This window comes from Cannabis sativa, unplaced genomic scaffold (genome assembly GCF_029168945.1).
Source record: "Cannabis sativa cultivar Pink pepper isolate KNU-18-1 unplaced genomic scaffold, ASM2916894v1 Contig7, whole genome shotgun sequence".
Classification (NCBI taxonomy): Eukaryota; Viridiplantae; Streptophyta; class Magnoliopsida; order Rosales; family Cannabaceae; genus Cannabis; species Cannabis sativa.
This window is the reverse complement of record NW_026870043.1, coordinates 2,224,406-2,243,331: the sequence shown is the minus strand read 5'-3', so window position 1 is coordinate 2,243,331 and position 18,926 is coordinate 2,224,406. Positions and strand designations below refer to the sequence as shown.

Sequence of the window (18,926 nt, the reverse complement as noted above, 5' to 3'; positions counted from 1 at the left end):
GTCCCTTTCCAACATGGTGTGTCCGTCCCATGCGTGTATGCAAACTAGTCCACGAATGACTACCCGTGTCATCTCGTGTTGAGACTCGTGGCCTAGGCGCACCACGACGTCTCTTTGAGGATCTAGGCTACATCCCGTGCAAGCGGCATACCGACAAGCCAAGGGAAACGTACCATTGAACCTCTGGTAGCTTTCTTCGACGCACTACCGGGTCGGCCCGATAATGTCCATGAGTACTCCAACTCATGGAGACATCTGAGTCCCCTCGTGGTCCTCATATGCCCGCCCTACTAGTCCCCACTGGCTAGTAGTAGCTCACTTAGCACAAAAGTGCAAGGGGTGGTGGAGAGCTGACACCAGGGTACCCCCTTAAAGAGCATTCTGAGCTTTTAGCCTTCTACCAGGAACATAGATGATTTTTGCTCTGTAGACATATGGGAAGCACCATATACCAAATCACCTAGTTTCGCCAAACCGATTGCACCATTCTATTTGTAGACCCAAATAAATGGCGAATACCAAGTCCCGTCCCGATCCGGACAATATTGAAGATATTTACAAAAATGCCACTGCATACAAACTAAGCATCAGCATGCCACCTGCATGCACCACAACATGCGCCACCACTTTGACCACCATTTGGCCAACTTGTGGCCATCACTTAGCTTGTAACGTGCCATCATAGACTGCACGTAACACTGGGCAAGGGAGTCGGAGATGGCGAGGTGCGAGAAGAGAAGTGGAGAGACGATAGGGACAGCCGATGCAGGTGGCCGGCGATCTACAAAGTGAGATGAAAAAGAAGACAAGTGCAGGCACCAAGTGAAGGTAATATTAGGGCAAACATAAGTCCGATCCCACAGTGACGGCGATCGTTCCATCTAAATCGTCTAAAAGTTATAAATCATTCCTCCATCGTAAATTTGGGTTCCATTCTCAATCGTATTTTTGGGATTTATTTTATTTTTATTTTATTATATATAAATAAAAATTCACCAAATTTCTCATAAACTAAGAATTCTGTAATATAAACTTATAAATCCTTCCTCCATCGTAAATTTGTGTTCCATTCTCAATCGTATTTTTAGAATTTATTTTATATATAAATAAAAATTCACTCTATAATTTCTAATAAACTAATTATATATTCACATTTTATATAAAATAAAATAGATAAAGATATTATATAGATTATTTTATTTTGAAGCTTCTCTATTGATCCCATTATAAGAGTGACACCTGTCTAATAAGGTAACCCGCAGGTAATCCAATGGCAAAAGTTTGAGTATAATAGGCACTGGCATTTCGAAGCCGAGTCTCACTCTCCCGATTCTCACCTCGTCGAGTCTCCAAAATCTCTGAATCTAAGTACCCCCTCTCTTCCTCTTCACCGATCTTTCCCCCAAATTCACCATTGTTGTCTAATCTCGCCATCCGCAGAATCTCACACCCTCTCGCTTTTGCAGTCTTTTTTTTTTCCCTCTCCTGTTTGAAAACCCTAGACTATAGCTTTGTCGTTGCAATGCTGAAATTCTCGTCAACTACTGCCAATCAGATTCGGTTTGTCCTGCAAAGCCTCACCGAAGCAAATGCAGACTCTGTTATTCAGGACCTCTCTCAGGTACCACTAATCTCACTTCCACTTTCTCTATATTTAAATATATATATATTATCCATTGTTGTGTTCGCTGCGAATTTTTCATTTCTAAATGTCATTTTCTTGGGGTATTTCTCTTTTAATTAATTTATTTTACGCTCCTCTTGTTAATGACGAATAAGATTCATTCTACCAGGCATTGGCATCTTATGGTCTAATTTTATTTCATATTTGTGGTTCTTTAAATAAGGGCAGTCTTATAAATTTGAGTAAAAGATTTATTATGTCGACATGAATTAATGTATGGTTATCTGCAGTTCGTTGAATATGAAACCGAGGGAAGGATTTTGCTGCTCCAAACGTGCCTGGATCATCTGAACAGATACAGGACAGACGCGAAGAATGCGACCTTGGAAATAGTTGTGGCTGCAATTTTCAAATGTCTTCTGGATAGACCTAATTTTAGTACGGTGTTTTGTGAGTCACTAAGAAATTCAGAGATCAGTGAAGCAATACTTGAGAATTTCTCAAATGCATTGCACCTATCCGCGTCAGAAAAGATTTGCATTGGTCTTGCTTTGTCTGATTCTGAAAACTCTGACACCAGGATATGTGGTGAGTTTCAGTTATTAAGCCCATTTGTTTGTTTGAATCATTTGTTAAGTATTTAACTATATTTTCGTTTTATAGGCAAGAACTTTTGTATGGCTCAGATTGAAGAGTTATGTGCAAATCCTGTCGCACTTAATTCTTCTGAGCAAATTTTGAATATCATTATGTTCCTCCAGCAGTCTGAGGGTCTCTCCAAGCATGTAGATTCGTTTATACAGATGTTATCTTTGGTGCAGCCGAAAGACGTCTCACAATTTGTTCTGACTCCTTCTGTTTCAGATGAACAGCGAGAGGCCAATTTCTTGAAGTACTGTTAATACTTTGTTTGTCTAAGTACTTGAGTTTTTTTTTTTTGGGTTATAAGACTACTTTTATGATTTCTATTTCTTCCTTTTGTCACTTAAATATAAGTAATATCATGTCCTTAGTAGCTCTTGCTTTTTTTAAACAGGAATATGGATTTGTTGCACGAGGGTGAAGATAATGATTTTGATGCGATTTTGGCTGAAATGGAGAAGGAAATGAGTTTGGGAGATATTATGAAGGAGCTAGGTTATGGATGCACAGTTGATGCTTCCCAGTGCAAGGATATTTTATCCCTTTTCTTACCGCTCAATGAAATCACTATTTCTAAGATACTTGGAACTATAACCTGCTCCCATGCTGGTCTTGAGGACAGCCAGAACTCATTTTCAACATTTGGCATGGCTCTTGGTTGCAACACGTTGTCTGAACTGCCTTCATTGAATAGTTGGAATATCGATGTCCTTATTGATACTATTAAGCAACTCGTAAGTTTTACATGTTTTCTTGTGCTGATTATATTTCTTAAACCTTGGGGCAGTGGTGAGAAGACATACACATGTCTTACGTTTGCATGCTGAACACAGGCACCTAGTACCAACTGGATACATGTTATTGAAAATTTGGATCATGAGGGATTCTATATTCATAATCAGGAGGCGTTATCCTTCTTTATGTCTGTATATAAGCGCGTGTCCCAGGTATGTGATTAAAGTTGCATGTCATGTGGATCTTTAGTACAAAAAAGTGAGAAATATATACTGGTTCTAAATTTATGAATTGAGATGTGCAGGAGCCATTCCCACTCCATGCGATTTGCGGGTGTGTTTGGAAGAATACTGAGGGTCAGTTATCGTTTCTTAAATATGCTGTATCAGCACCACCCGAAGTTTTTAGCTTTTCCCATTCTCAGAGACAGCTGGTAAGATCCTATATATAGCATACTTCCCTTGTATAATCTCCGTTTGACAATTGTAAGGCTATGAACTACTGCTATCATTTCAGGAGAATTTTGGGCCTAATATTCAAGTTGGACATGCAAATCATGCATGGTTGTGCCTTGACCTTTTGGACGTATTGTGTCAATTATCCGAGAGGGGTCATGCTTCTACTGCTCGATCAATGCTCGATTATCCTCTTCAACACTGTCCTGAAGTCTTGCTTCTTGGGATTGCACAAATAAATGTACTGGCTCCTTCATATATGCCTTTGCTCTCAACAGTTAATTTTACAATGTTACATTAATTTGATATTATCAATTGCTTTATAAGTTCCAATTAATTGCAGACTGCATATAATCTGCTGCAACATGAAGTGTCTGCGATTGTATTTCCTACCATAGTGAAGAACTCCATGGCTAGTAGCATAATTCTTCATCTTTGGCATGTAAATTCCAAATTGGTGTTGCGGGGATTTGCAGACGCTCACAAATGTGATTTAGACATTATTACAAAAATACTGGACCTTTGCCAAGAGCTGAAGGTAAGTTTACAGTAAACTACCTCTTGATGTCCACCCCTTTCCCCCAAAAATGAATAAAAATATTGTTATTGTATTATGGTTAGGAGGATCCTAGTTATTTTTTTTTTTTAAATGTTGTTTCGTCAGTATGCTGATTTTTATGGTTTTTCTCCTTCATATATGTTGGTGCATATATTTTGGCTTGCAGATATTGTCACCTGTGCTAGATATGACTCCTTCTTCATTTAGTATCAAGTTGGCTGCCCTTGCTTCTAAAAAGGAGCTTGTAGACCTTGAAAATTGGCTGAGTGGTAATTTGAATACGTATAAAGATATTTTCTTTGAGGTAAGATTTGATTGGCTGTTATCTGGGTTACTCTTTGCACACTAAATGAGGAAATAATGATTTTGTTTTGTTCTTTTATATGTATAAAAAAGTATTGTGTATCATGAGCTAATTGTACTTAAACTTTGTAGGAGTGCCTCAAGTTCTTAAAGGAGATCCAATTTGGTGGATCACATGATTTTTCCACCCGACCTTTCCAACATTCTGGTGCCATCTCCAATCTTTATGCGGATGCTACTAGTACCTTTTTGAAGGTACTGCAATTGGGATATAACTTTTTTGTACTACTTTATTCTTCACTGTAATTATGTAATTTCTTTGTTTTTGATTTTTGACAATAGGCCCTTAAATCTCATACTGGATTGATTACTTCTAGCCAACTTTCTGAGGAATTGGAAAGGTTGGATGTATCAATTGTTGACTCTAATCCAAGACTTCAAAATGGTGGAACTGCTGATTCATCAACTGATGGATATGCAGATGACATTGAAGCTGAAGCCAACTCTTACTTCCATCAGATGTTTTCTGGTAATTTGACCATTGCTGAAATGGTGCAGATGTTGGCCCGCTTCAAAGAATCATCTGTAAATAGGTACAGTTTTTGAACCGATTGAATTAATTCCATACTAGTTAAAACTTTTGATATTATCAAAAATTGACTTTTGTTGTTTATAAGCTTTTGAAATCTTAACATTATGATTATTTTATTTCATCTTTGATGTTAAAGTATTGTGACCATGTGATGGGTGTTTTATTGTGCCTTGGGCAGACATATAAATAATTATGTTGTTTGCGTTCTTCATATTGCAAACCTTTTAATTATGAATGTTTTTGCTTGTTCTTGAGGAGGAATCATCACTTATCTTTCAATTTTACATTGATTCCAAGTTGTGCGGCATTGATGTAAACAACAAAAACTTCAAGAAAATATGATGCCAGATATTTTTCCTGTTTGGCACATGTTTTATGTTTTGATTGTGACCATTTGTTAGAGAATCTTTTTGTTTATAGATGTCCTGATATGTTGATATCACTTACTAATGTTCATGTATATATCTTGAGAAGTAATAGATGACATTGTTGCACAAACTTACAGGAAGAACTTAATTTTTGAGTGCATGATTGCAAATCTGTTTGAGGAGTACATGTTCTTTCCAAAGTATCCGGAAAAGCAATTGAAGATTGCAGCCATTCTTTTTGGTGAGTTTGTAGCATTTTTATGGATTTCATATAATTTTCCTGGTGTTTATGAAATGACTGTTTCTTGTCATTCATTTTGATTTTAAAGTATAAGGTTGATGCTTATAGATAGTAATTTCTTCCTGTGCTGATAGATAGCATTGTTTTTTAGTGGCTCAAATAGCAATAATGGATCAGTTTGGCATTTTACTTACTTTATCTTTACATTTGATCTCTAGAGCATGATCTTATTTAGTTAGTTATTCAAATGCTTTTGTAATGATGCATTGCATTCAATCATCAAATTTCTTTGAAGAAAAGATGTAGCTTTAATACTTCCTAAATAATTGACTGTTAGATTAACATATCTGAATTACTCTTATCTTTACATTTGATCTCTAGAGCATGATCTTATAAAGTCAATTAAATTTACGTATCTGAATTATGCACTCAAGCTGATTGCATTTCGTTTTCATTGGTTCTTTGTCTTTCATATCGATATACATTATGTGCATACCCTTATTGTGGTTTACTCCTATGAAGCCAATCATATTTTAATTTCATTGATTTTATGGCAACTATGTCTTTGAGTTGATTTAAATTTTGTATACTCTGGTGTTGGTGTATATCCTAGGTTCTGTTATCAAGCATCAACTTGTAACTCATCTTCCACTTGGGATTGCTCTACGCGGTGTTCTGGATGCATTGCGCAAACCTGCTGATTCAAAAGTTTGTATCTATTATTGAATTTCTTTCATTCACTTGGTATTTTATTTTTGCTTATGCTCTTTTCCCTCTCTTGACATGCAGATGTTTGTGTTTGGTACCAAGGCTTTGGAGCAGTTTGTGGATCGCCTTATAGAGTGGCCGCAATACTGCAACCATATATTACAAATTTCCCATCTACGTAGTACTCATTTAGAGCTAGTTACTTTCATTGAACAAGCTCTAGCTAGGATTTCATCAGGTCATTCAGACTCTGAAGGGGGCAACCAGGCTTCTTCTGCTCATCACCATGGCCCATATCAAGTGGCATCAGGACATATGGATGTAAGTCGTGATTCCTATTTCTTGTCTTGTGTGATGCAATATAATTTGGCTAAATGGGTAGAGAGAGGACGAAAGCCATGGTTGCCATCTTTTTTTTTTCTCTTCCATTAGATACTATGCTTTTCTTCTCAAGTGTGCCTTACTTCATTGTAGCATGATGACTTTCTGTTTACTGACATGGTTTGAACGTGAGAAAATATGCTTCATGCACTAATTTTTTTAGGTTTCCATCACCAAGCTCATGCTACTAGCTGTTTGTGCTCCACATATTTCACTATCACTATTACTTTAGTATTAATTATTATAAGGCGTGTCTAGTCAATATTGGTATGAATATATAATCATAATATAGATAACACTCTTGTGGCACTATAGACAGATTCCTTTTGACGCATCTTATTTTTAAGCTAGCATGCCAGTCAATGCATCATTTTTTTAATTTATGTTTTGCAGTACAACCACACTTCAGTTCTATTGCTACTGTTTGTTGAAATGGAAATTTAAAAATACATTTTAGAAAACATTAGATGGAATGATTGCCTAACACAATTTTGGTTAGTTACAGTTGAATGTCCCTGGTACCATGCACTCTGGGCAGCAACTCTCTTCTTCTCTGCAGCTTCAACAGAGACATGATAGCTCTTTTGATGAGCGTCATAAGGTCCCTGTGGCTTCATCCAATGACAAACCACCTTTATCTTCTGTCGTGCAAACACCAGGTGCTCCTATTGGTGAAGCTAGTAGTGCTCAGAAAGTAAGCTTTGATTATTCAAAAATATTTAGTACATGCTCTTGTCTTCATGTAGTAATCTAATGTCCAACCTAAGTGTTATGTTACTGAAAAACTGCAGTTACATAGTGCAACTAGTTCTCCGGCAATGCTTTCTTCTACCCAAGGATTTGTTCGTTCTACAAGAGGAGTTCCTTCCACAAGTAATTTCCCCTCTTTTTTGTCATTTCTTGTATTCCTTCTTTGAGTGTGGGTGCCTTTTTAAACATCGTATCATACAGGGTTTGGGTCAGCTCTGAACATTGAAACATTAGTTGCTGCTGCGGAGAAAAGGGATACTCCTATAGAGGTATTTAATTTTATTACAGTTTATTATAATAGTAGGGTCATATTCTGTTGCTCAGATATTCTTTTTGAACTTACCTAATATAGCTTTCAGCATCCATTTCCTTAAGATTATATTGAAACTTCTATCATTGAATGCATTTTAGCTTCAATATATAATTTGTTAAAAATATACATGTTCCAATAAATTTTGGCTCTTTGAAGAAATTTAAATTTCAATGTTAGAAATGTATTGCATACCTTTGTATGGCAGATGTGCAGACCCATCAACTGCCTTGGGAGAAAGGAAATCATGAGTCTATTTTGTTTTGTTACTTTATGTTTTCTTGATCTGAAATAAACTCCCATGTTCTGTTAACAGGCTCCAGCATCAGAGGTTCAGGACAAGATCTCGTTTATAATTAATAATATTTCTTCTGCTAATCTTGAAGCTAAATCAAAGGAATTCATTGACATATTGAAAGAGCAGCACTATCCATGGTTTGCACAATACATGGTTATGAAAAGGTTAGACTTTTTGAAATGCCATGCATTGTAAAAAAATTATGTTATTTAGACATGGTATATGTATACATGTGCTCTGTTAAATATATTTAGGTATCACTTAGCACAAAGTAATTAATTTTTGGAGTTTTTCGAACATTCCAGTTAGTCAAAAAACTAGTCAGGGTCTTCAATTTGTGAGCTGATTACACATTTAAAACAATAGAAGAAGAATCTTTCTTTTCCAAGAGTCTTATTATTGTTTTAGTATAAAACATATTATGATATGTGAAATAAAGCCCTGGTACTTTTGTGATCAGTTGATTCTAGCAGTTGAACGTCAATTATATTATGTTCAAAAGTTCATTAAATCTCCTGAAACTATTTTTACAGGGCAAGTATTGAGCCAAATTTTCATGATTTGTACTTGAAATTCCTGGACAAAGTAAATGCAAAGGCCTTGAATAAAGAGATTATTCAGGCCACTTATGAGAACTGCAAGGTTATGTCTGACAAGTTTAATATTGAGCATTTTGTGTTTTTATACTTGATTTGATGCGTTGGACTTTAACATTTTTGCGCAATTTAGGTTCTTTTGGGGTCAGAGCTAATAAAATCAAGTTCAGAAGAGCGTTCATTATTAAAAAATTTAGGAAGCTGGCTTGGAAAGTTGACAATTGGAAGAAACCAAGTTTTACGGGCTCGGGAAATAGATCCCAAATCCTTGATTATAGAGGTACTAATTTTGTCAGCTATTTTCCTTTCTGTGTGCCCTCATTACTCTCCTCCTGTTTTGTTTTATTCTTTTTGGTTATTTTGCTCATGTTCATTGTCTCCACAGGCATATGAGAAGGGCTTGATGATTGCTGTAATACCATTCACATCAAAGGTATATAACTATAAATATATACTTTATACTAATCATGCCTGCCATTCTGAGTTAGGTGATGTAGGGCTAATGTTCCGCCACTTGCAGGTCCTGGAACCATGCAATGTCAGTCTAGCATATCAACCTCCCAATCCCTGGACTATGGGAATTCTTGGATTACTTGCTGAAATTTATTCGATGCCAAACTTGAAAATGAATCTGAAATTCGACATTGAGGTACTAGTTATGCTGTAGTTTCTCTGACCAATGGTTGATCCTATGTATATGTGTGTGTGTGTGTTTTTTAATCAAACTTTGCTAATTTTTTGTCTCAGGTTCTATTCAAAAACCTAAATGTGGATTTGAAGGAGATAACACCAACTGCCCTTCTGAAGGATCGCAAGAGAGAAGTTGAAGGAAATCCTGATTTTTCTAATAAAGATGTGGGAGCATCGCAACCTCAAATGGTTGCTGAAGTTAAATCAACCCTAATGTCTCCACTAAATCAAGTTGAGCTACCACTTGAGGTTGCTCCTTCATCTAATTCTGCAGGACATCCTCATTTATTATCTCAGGTTGGTTTTGCCAGCAATAACTTTTTCTGGGTTCTCTTTGGTTTGATATTCTAATGTTTTATTATTTGTTTTTTGGCCTAGTATGCTGCTCCTCTACATCTTTCGTCTGGTACATTAATGGAGGATGATAAGTTGGCAGCTTTAGGATTGTCTGATCAGCTTCCATCTGCACAAGGACTGCTACAAGCTACTCCTCAGTCACCATTCTCTGTTAGTCAGGTATCCTTCTTTCCTCTCTTTTACTTTCCTTTATTATGTGAAGAGCAATTAGATTGAATCATTGATGAGAACTTTCACGTCTCTTTTTCTTCTGTTTGTAGCTTCCCACACCAGTACCTAACATTGGTACTCATGTCATCATCAACCAGAAGCTTAGTGCGTTGGGCTTGCACATGCATTTTCAGAGGTGCTATGAATACCTTTCCCCCCCCCCCCCCGCTCTTTTTTTTTTGGGTGTAAAACTGCTTGGGTGTTGTTAACACTAATCTCTCTTGTATTTTGTAGAGTTGTTCCGATCGCGATGGATAGAGCTATTAAAGAGATAGTGCCTAGTATTGTTCAACGTAGTGTTTCTATAGCTACCCAGACAACTAAGGAACTTGTTTTAAAGGTTGGTTCATTCTTCTTTATATGATGACATACATGATTAATTAAGAAATGGGTACAGCCCAGACTTGTTCTGTAGTTTGGTACCTTCAATGTTGAATGGTTTCATCTTTGTTTACTGGCTTATTCTATGTTTTTTTTAGTTTGTGGCAAGTTCTTTTGCTATAATTTAACATTGTTCAAATGAGTTTTCTCTCACGTCTGACGGTTCTAGAGATGCTTAGCCTAATGCCATCTTCTGTATAATAATGGAGCTACATCATCTTAGATATGTTTCTCAGTTAGGTAGCCTTCTGATTTCCACGTTTTATATTTCACTATAATTAATTGATTGCATTTGTAGGATTATGCCATGGAATCGGATGAAACACGTATATTCAATGCAGCACACTTGATGGTTGCAAGTCTGGCAGGAAGTCTAGCGCATGTGACGTGCAAGGTTTTTTTTAATCTTATTGTGCATTTTGGAAAATACTTGTTTCTTTTTAGATATTTGGTTTTTTTTTACCCCAATTCAATGTTTATTGTTTCTAGGTGGGGGACATACTTGTTTCTTTTTGTATATTTTTTTAACCAAGAAGTTCTTTCTTTGTTTGTTCTTCCCAACTTCTTCTTCCTTAATCGTGTGTTTAGAACTATGTTTGTTGTTTGATGGGCAGGAACCCTTGCGAACTTCTATACTGAGTCAACTGAGGAATTCACTTCAGGGTTTGAATCTTGCTAGTGAACTTCTGGAACAAGCAGTTCAAATTGTTACCAATGACAATTTGGATCTTGGCTGTGCAGTCATTGAGCAGGCTGCAACCGATAAGGTTTGTTTTGCTAAACAAATATATTAATTTGTTTGCATGAGTTTAGAGTTTAGAGCCGAGTATCAAATTGTTTACTTTTGATGAAGATTCATGTGCCATTTGGACATTTAGGTGGCGTTTGGTTGGAAGGAATGAAAACATAGGAATATGAATAGGAGTGGGAATAGGAATTGAAGGGAATCATATTTAAATCGCATAAAAAATTCATAAAAAAATTATTAAATTTTTTCTCATCTTGCATTAGAATGGTCTTTCCTTCCACTTCGAAATGGAATAGTTATTCCACCAAAATGATGGGAAAGTCATTCCATTGAAATGATATTCTAATACTTTAAAATGCAACTAAACAAAGGAATGGAATAAAAATTGTTTTGTTTTCCATTCTATTCCAATTCATTACCTCCAACTAAACACCACCTTAGGGAACTATTATTGCTATTACATTGGAAATAAAATAAATTTAGGTAATATCATATAAGATATCTAAAGACAATTTTCTGTTCCAATATGTGATACTATAGGACGATTTGCCTTTGGGAACATTTTGCTCAGCTCTTGCTTAAAGAAAAATGATTTGACTAAAAAAGAAAAAAAAACTCAACAGAAGATTTATTTTAATAAGTTGAAGAGAATGTGAGGACAGTTTAGCTCCTTACGTTTGTGTACAAATGATGCTGATAGATGCTGGTGATCATTATTTTCTGGACATTAGAGATTCACTTGTGAAGCTGGTGATCATAGATGAGCATCTTTATCATTCAACTATAAAATCCATCCCAAATCTTGTCATTGTCATTTCTCATGTATAGGTGCCTGCTGCTCTACATTGAAACCAACTTATTACCATTGCACTGAGTTGAAGCAGTATCTGAACTTCACTTTAAATTAAAAGCCTATGCTTTTTTGTGTTTTTTTTTTTGATATTGGGGGAGGGGATCCGAACTTAGGACCTAAAGAGGAGGTGATAGCATCAAGCTATGCCTATGACCAAAAACATCCATTTGTGTCTCTCTATTATATATATATATATTTTGGCTGAGTAATTGGTGATTTATGAAGAAGCATATAACTCTTTATTTATAACTTGAATGTCACCCACTGGTGGCTTTGTAGTCTTTATGCTGATTGTGCCTGCATGTGTAGGCCATACAAAGCATTGATGGAGAAATAAATCAACAACTTTCATTGAGGAGGAACCATAGAGACGGTGTTGGCGCCAACTTTTTTGATGCTAACGTGTACACTCAAGGATCAATGGGTGTTGTGCCAGAGTCTCTTCGTCCTAAACCTGGTCATTTGTCGCTTTCTCAACAGAGAGTATATGAGGTTAGCACTTGTCGATTGGTGTACTTAGTGCATTCCTTTTAATAGGAAATTGTTTTTAATGTACTCAGATCTTGTATTCTGTTATTGTTTTTAGGACTTTGTCCGGCTTCCTTTGCAAAATCAGTCTAGTCAGAGTTCGCATGCTGTGCCTGCTGGTGCCTCTGCTTCAACTGCAAATACTGGTCTAGCTGGTGCTTATGGTACAGCTTCAACACAACTTAGTCCAGCATATTCTTCTGCATCTGGAAGCTTGGGTTTTGACTCTGTCTCCCGTCCAGTGGACGAGGCTATTGATTCTACTAATTCAGCTCTGCATCTTAGGTTTGTAATATTCACCATCGTCAATTTTTTTTTTTTGAACAAACTAGACTTTGTGCGCGAAACAAGATCAGGAGGCTGTACTGAGGATTGACTCTGTTCTTATTTCAGCAGAATTTGTTTCTTTTTCAACTTATTAATTGCTTACCTTTTTGGGATTTTCAGTGCTTCCTCATTGCATGTTGGTGTGGCTGAAGCTGTTACCCAACATAGTTCTGAAAGTGATCCTGTCGTTGGTTCATTTGCTACTGTTTCTTCTCTGCCTGAGTTACATTCAGTGGAGTACACTGATGCTGCTAAGGTTGGATGCTCACATATTGATGTTGAAAATGAGCTTGTTTATGGTTCTGAAAATTAAACTTCAAGCTTTAAATTTATTACCAGGAATCTGGAACTTCTTCGCAGCCATTGCCTTCACCTGCTGCTGGTGAGCGTCTTGGAAGTAGCTTATCAGACCCTTCACTTAGTACGAGGGATGCGTTGGATAAATACCAGATTGTTTCACAAAAGGTTCTGCATGCTTTTTTGTCCCCATCTATTTTTTATTTTATGGTCCCATTACTTATCTAAGGTTGTTTAGTTTGCTTCACATTCAAGCCAATGTTTATGTTGGTCTTTGGACATAAGAATTTTTTTTTCTTGTTTTTCTTCTGAAATGTGGGATTGTGTTTTCTAATTTGCCACAACTTTCAATTTTTATTTTCGTTTCTGTGAGAAAGGTTATGATCTTTTGTAACATTCTGGCCTTACCCATTGCATTTCAATATTCTTGGGTCCTGGTGCAAAAATGAACCTGTTTTTCTTGCAAATGGATTCTATTCTGCCACGGAGGATTTTATATAACGTAGTAGCTGACTTCCTTTTTGATTGTTTCAGCTTGAATCTTTGATAACTAATGAAGCTAGAGAAGCAGAAATTCAGGTATTTAATTTTTTTAATCAGATATGGTAAAGAATGTTAATTTGAAGGTTCCATTCAATGTGTTATGATCTTTCAATATCATGTTTTGATTCTGTGATGGCATCCTTTTTATCATTAATTTTTTATATTATTATTTTATGTGTAATTATGCTTTTTGTTTGACTTTGTACATTCATCAACTTTGCATTAGGGTGTTATTTAAATCCTTTTTTTGGGGGACATGTTTACAGGGAATTGTTACTGAAGTTCCAGAGATCATACTTAGATGCGTAAGCCGTGATGAAGCTGCCTTAGCTGTTGCTCAAAAGGTTCGTAGTACTTATTGCAATTTTTTTTCTTTCTTTCTACTTTAAAAACTATACAAGTGATTAACGAAATTAGCTAACTCATTCCCAAGTGATGATGATATGTCATTTGTTTGGCCCCAACATGTCAATATCTTGAGATTGTTTCAAATTTTGGTACAGGTTTTCAAGGGTTTATATGAAAATGCATCAAACCATGTTCATGTTGGTTCTCTTCTCACGATCCTTACTGCTATTCGGGATGTGTGCAAGCTAGTTGTCAAGGAGCTCACTAGCTGGGTATGCTCATTCAACATTGAATCATGTTTTATATTGTGGGTTTACCACGTAGACTCTCTCAGATGATATTATGTTGGCAAGAAGTTTTATGGATCTATTTCATTTTAATCATTTTTGCGAAGTCTTCAGCTTTCTGGGCTGGTGAAAGGACTGGAGTTTGCCTAGTTCTTTAGTTTAATGAGCTGGTATCCATTTCTGTTGTTATAAAGTGTGACATTCTGGTTGTATTGATCAAATACTTTTCAACTTTGCGCAGGTGATTTATTCAGACGAGGAGCGAAAGTTTAACAAAGATATTACTGTTGGCCTTATCCGTAGTGAATTGTTAAACCTTGCAGAGTATAATGTGCATATGGCAAAACTTATTGATGGAGGAAGGAATAGTATGTAGAAGATTTTGTTTTGATTTCCTTTTATTTCTTGCATTTAAAAATATTACTAAGTGCATTAAACATGCAGAGGCTGCAACGGAGTTTGCTATTTCGCTTCTTCAAATATTGGCAGTAGAAGAATCTACAGTAATTTCGGAACTTCATAATCTTGTAGATGCATTAGCAAAGGTTTGTACTTGTTCAGTCTTGCATGAGTGAATGTCCTTGCATATTGATGTATAAACTCATTTACTTATCATTCTGAAACACAGCTTGCTTCAAAGCCTGGGTCTCCCGAGTCATTGCAACAGTTGGTTGAGATGGTCAAGAATCCTTCAGCAAATGTGGCTGTTTCTTCTGGTGTTAATGTTGGGAAGGATGACAAGGCTCGACAATCTAGAGACAAGAAAGTCAGTAAAGACATCTTGGTCAAATTTTTTCTTTTGTGTGTAACCTATTTCAACAATTCTTTTATTTAACTTTGTATTTTGTTAACAGGCTCCTGGTCTCTCTATGGTTAAGGAAGACTTGAGTAGTGTAGAGTCTGTTGAACCAGATCCTGCTGGTTTCCGTGAGCAGGTATCATGACATTTAGTTTCCAAGTATATTCCTTATAATTTATGTTATTGATTAAGTAACATTCACCTTTGATGATAACTAGATTTTTTATTTTCTTAGATGGATAATAGCACTAGAATGAGGATAAAATATTCTTCTATGTACTTTTACACTCGGAATGGTGGTTGAAGTTGATAGTGTTGTATGGGAATATGCAATATGCAAACCATAGAGAAATTCTACTTAGCTGACTCCCTTTTCTCTCTTTTATGGGAAGATGATTTTTTAATTGTTTTTTCTTTTTATTATTATTGTTATAAATATATTAGATATATACTTCTGATGTTATCATTATCTCTTTCTGGTAGTGTTAGGGGGTGGGGAGGGAGCTATTTAGGATTTGTTTTTCTGACTTGGTAGAGCAGAGTAACTCGATACCCATGGAAATTAATATGAAAAGAGTTGTACGGCATTTATGCTCATGAAACTCATCTCTAATGCTTTTCTTTTTGTTAGGTTTCGAGGCTGTTTGCAGAGTGGTACAGGATTTGTGAACTTCCTGGTGCTAATGATGCAGCGTGTGCACATTACATTTTACAGCTGCATCAAAATGGACTGCTGAAAGGGGATGACGTGACAGAGAGATTTTTCCGCCTCCTCACAGTGAGATCTCTTTCTTTGGAAAGGCTAGTTATGATTTGACAAGAGCCATGGCCTCATCTTTTTTCTGTTTTAGGAACTTTCTGTTGCGCATTGCCTATCTTCTGAGGTGATTAATTCAGGCACATTGCAAGCACCTCTTCAAGGGCAGAGTTTGTCATTTCTTGCAATTGATATTTATGCAAAAATCGTCTTTTCAATTCTCAAGGTTAGTAGGCATCCCACTCAGCAAGCACATTTCCAGTGTTTTTTCAATTCTTTTGCAATAAGATCTGAATTCTAAATAAATAATTTCCTCTTGCAGCAGGGAACCAATAAACCATTTCTCTTGTCTAAGGTGAGAAAAATTGATTATTAAGTTCAGAGTATTGACTAATTTATTATGTTTTGGTTGTTTGACATGTATAATGTTTGGCAGATTCTAGCAGTTACTGTCAGATTCATTCAAAAAGATGCTGAAGAGAAGAAATCATCTTTTAATCCAAGACCATATTTTAGATTGTTTATCAATTGGCTTCAGGATCTTGGCTCCATAGACCCCCTTGTAGATGGCGCAAACTTTCAGGTCTATATGGTTCTCTTATCAGATATCACTTGCACTACAAATGATTACATTTTGTTTTTTATATTTTAACCTTCTTTTTTCTGCTGCAGATTTTGACAGCATTTGCAAATGCATTTCATGCTTTGCAGCCTCTCAAAGTTCCTGCATTCAGGTTATTTCATGATTCTTGTTTAAATGTTGTTGGGTAATATAGATTAATATATCTAGAATGTAGCATGATCATCAAATTTTGGTATTTAGGAGGACTTGGTCGCATTTTATTTCAGTATTCTTTGTAAGGTTAATCTGTGAATGAGTTCTACTCTCCAATTTAGTCCGGGGCTGGGAATCTGGGATAGTATGTTTTTATGTATAAAACCTGTTCTTGAAGGTCCCTATTTTGTTTTCATATTGTGGTCTTTCGTACTACATTAAAAGGGGAAAAAAGAAAGAAAGAAGTATTCTCTGGTCTAATTGAAATGCTTTATCAGCTTTGCATGGCTCGAGTTGGTGAGCCACAGGAGTTTCATGCCAAAAATGCTGACGGGGAATGGTCAGAAGGGTTGGCCCTATATTCAACGATTGCTGGTAGACTTGTTCCAATTTATGGAACCATTCTTGAGAAATGCTGAGCTTGGAGTTCCGGTCTGTCTTGATATACCATTTTAATTATGCTTTGTCATATGGCTACCTTTGTTAATATAATTAAAATTTAATCTGTTGTACAGGTTCATTTTCTGTATAAAGGCACACTTAGGGTGTTGTTAGTGCTGCTTCATGATTTCCCCGAGTTTTTGTGTGATTATCATTTTACCTTCTGTGATGTTATTCCTCCAAGCTGCATTCAAATGAGAAATATTATTCTAAGTGCATTTCCCCGCAATATGAGGCTGCCAGATCCATCTACTCCTAACTTGAAGGTGGTGGTAGTAGTGGTGGTTTTATGTACTTTTACAATTTTCTTTTATCTACTGATGCAGATTCTTAAGAAGAGTATTTCTTTTCTATTATGTCTGCAGATTGATTTGCTTGCAGAAATCAGCCAATCTCCTCGCATTCTTTCGGAGGTTGATGCAGCTCTAAAGGCAAAACAAATGAAGAATGATGTGGATGAGTATCTCAAGGTATTTTGTTTTGCATTCTATTTTTTACATTATTCTGGTGAGAGAAATTATTCCTACCGTAGTTTATGCCATGGGTACCTCTCTTTATTGCAATTTTTTCCTCCATTTTTCATTTTTGTTATTTGTTTATTTAATTTGAGTTAAAAAAGATGGTACTCTCCATGTGTCTCTCCTTTTATGTCTTATCTGCCATTTGCCTGAACTTTTACCCAATGTAATGCCTATTTAATTTTTCTCAACAGACAAGGCAAGGCTCCTCATTTTTGACTGATCTGAAACAGAAGCTGCTTCTTCCACCCAGTGAAGTTGCTGCGGCTGGCACCAATTATAATGTACCCTTGATAAACTCGCTTGTGCTTTATGTTGGCATGCAGGTACTTGTTTCTATGCCAATTTCTCCCTTATTGTCACATCAGAATGCATCACGGGAATAAATTTCACACATTTTCAGTTGCCTTGTAAAATTGAAAATATGCTCATTTCATTGTGCGTGGTTTCTAGTTCAATATGTAAATAAGATACTGTTCAGTTGCCAAAAACAAGAGATTACAAAGATCTATTTAATTTGTCTTCTGCTTATTAAACAATGAATGTTCACCATACCTGCTTTTTGGGTTCCTGTCAGGCCATCCAGCAGCTTCAGGCTAGAACTTCTCATTCCCAAAGTAGCCAAAATGTTCCACTTGCTGTATTCTTGGTGGGTGCTGCCTTAGATATATTCCAGGCTCTAATAGTGGACCTAGATACTGAGGGACGCTATCTATTCCTTAATGCGGTGGCTAACCAACTCCGCTATCCAAACACTCATACACATTACTTTTCTTTTATCCTTCTTTACTTGTTTGCCGAATCCAATCAGGTGTGAACATTTTAATGTCATTATTGCTCATTTAATTTTGCAGCTAACTTATTAGTAGTATTCAATTGCTTATCAAAGTGTGCTATTTACAGGAAATTATCCAGGAGCAAATTACAAGAGTCTTGTTGGAACGTTTGATTGTTAACAGGCCTCATCCATGGGGTCTTCTTATTACATTTATTGAGCTTATTAAGGTGAGTCTCTTCTTCCATGGTTGCAGAATTTTGTTTTGTGCAAGTCCTTGTGTTGATTGTGTTTTTTTTCCCTCCTTTCTCCTTCCAGAATCCAAGGTACAACTTTTGGAACCGAGGTTTCATTAGGTGCGCACCAGAAATTGAAAAGCTTTTTGAATCAGTGTCAAGATCTTGTGGGGGCCCGAAACCTGTGGATGAGAGTATGGTGTCCAATTGGGTATCTGAGAACGCACATTAACTTGTAACTTTTCCATGTGGATATTTACGGCGCACGGCATGCGTTTTTATTTGCTAGTATTCACTGCTTTAGTTGCAGAGTAGCTCAAAACTGCTAATGGCATGTAAATATTCTTTCTGTTTTGTAGTGCGGTCATTAATCATTGCATTTGAATTATATCATTTAGACAGTTAAATATCCCTGCACAGTTGTATATCATTCTTCAAGTTCAATGCAATTTTTACTTCTAAAACAAACTTGAGAAAGAGCCATGTTTCTTTAA

At 36.3% G+C, this 18,926-nt stretch overlaps 1 protein-coding gene across 7 annotated transcripts; it reads left to right on the top strand.

Annotated features, from left to right (window-relative positions):
- Positions 1-1,277: 1,277 nt before the first annotated feature.
- On the top strand, positions 1,278-18,900 carry LOC133033427 (uncharacterized). Of its 7 annotated transcripts, none has more exons than XM_061108149.1 (51): positions 1,278-1,621; positions 1,915-2,212; positions 2,288-2,516; positions 2,661-3,000; positions 3,100-3,213; positions 3,306-3,434; positions 3,518-3,697; positions 3,800-3,994; positions 4,182-4,319; positions 4,451-4,573; positions 4,661-4,911; positions 5,416-5,519; positions 6,133-6,227; positions 6,309-6,548; positions 7,114-7,302; positions 7,400-7,481; positions 7,560-7,627; positions 7,985-8,130; positions 8,500-8,608; positions 8,696-8,842; positions 8,948-8,995; positions 9,083-9,211; positions 9,310-9,549; positions 9,631-9,768; positions 9,870-9,955; positions 10,054-10,159; positions 10,499-10,594; positions 10,815-10,967; positions 12,111-12,293; positions 12,388-12,614; positions 12,777-12,912; positions 12,996-13,121; positions 13,488-13,532; positions 13,763-13,840; positions 14,000-14,116; positions 14,373-14,499; positions 14,576-14,676; positions 14,760-14,897; positions 14,986-15,066; positions 15,562-15,708; positions 15,782-15,913; positions 16,013-16,042; positions 16,124-16,270; positions 16,360-16,421; positions 16,741-16,894; positions 16,978-17,169; positions 17,269-17,373; positions 17,616-17,747; positions 17,999-18,232; positions 18,325-18,426; positions 18,515-18,900. In XM_061108149.1, the coding sequence occupies exons 1-51, from the start codon at positions 1,523-1,525 to the stop codon at positions 18,662-18,664; spliced, it is 7,218 nt and encodes a 2,405-aa protein (XP_060964132.1). In that variant the 5' UTR covers positions 1,278-1,522; the 3' UTR covers positions 18,665-18,900. The 7 variants fall into 7 exon arrangements, with proteins under 7 accessions (XP_060964132.1, XP_060964129.1, XP_060964130.1 ...); XM_061108146.1 differs by having other exon boundaries at positions 1,284-1,621; positions 16,010-16,042; positions 16,978-17,172; XM_061108147.1 differs by having other exon boundaries at positions 1,284-1,621; positions 7,108-7,302.
- The last annotated feature ends 26 nt before the right edge of the window (positions 18,901-18,926 follow it).